Raw genomic sequence first — 514 nt, 5'->3', positions numbered from 1 at the left:
TAGAGTCCGACAATTCGACCTGCTGGAAAGGCGAACTTGGGATCGTCGCGTTCGAGGTCTGCTAGCACCTTCAAAATAGGTTGAAAGGGCTCAGTCGCCAGGGTATGTCTTGTTTCTGCTTCCTGTTGCGAGGTAGAGGACTACAATGGTCAGCAAGAGCATTGGAAGCTGAGCCGCTTTACTTGCCAATGGAGGGACATGATCAGAAGCCTCCTGCGAATTGTCTTTTTCAGAAACGATTGGCAATGCACTGGGCTGTTGTTCTCCTTCTTTTTCCTGGTCTGGCGTGCTGTTAGGGGCATCCATCTTGATCGCAGGGGAAAGTCGAGTATCTGGGCAATAGCATGTCCACCAATTCTTGGAGGCTTTTATAGACTAGAAGACATCGGTGGCTAGGTACTCAGTCTCATTTTCACCATGAAAGTCAATCAACGTAGTCAGCTTTTCAATCTCAGCACTCTGTTAGCAGTCCGTTTAATGATGGTGCTGGTGATCAGTCTCGTGGTGTTGATGG

General features: G+C 48.6%; 1 protein-coding gene across 1 annotated transcript; it reads right to left on the bottom strand.

The window, feature by feature from the left end:
- Positions 1–20: 20 nt before the first annotated feature.
- Positions 21–306, bottom strand: PENARI_c193G07384 (uncharacterized protein; the record flags this gene model as incomplete). Its single annotated transcript, XM_022638121.1, has 2 exons — positions 21–140; positions 199–306. Coding segments are annotated over 2 exons (228 nt in total), but the record flags the coding sequence as incomplete, so codon positions are not given.
- Positions 307–514: the final 208 nt, after the last annotated feature.

The sequence above is a fragment of the Penicillium arizonense genome (assembly GCF_001773325.1).
Source record: "Penicillium arizonense strain CBS 141311 chromosome Unknown PENARI_contig193, whole genome shotgun sequence".
In the NCBI taxonomy this organism is placed as follows: Eukaryota; Fungi; Ascomycota; class Eurotiomycetes; order Eurotiales; family Aspergillaceae; genus Penicillium; species Penicillium arizonense.
Note: the sequence above shows the minus strand (reverse complement) of the source record. Positions and strands in the feature narration are given on the sequence as shown.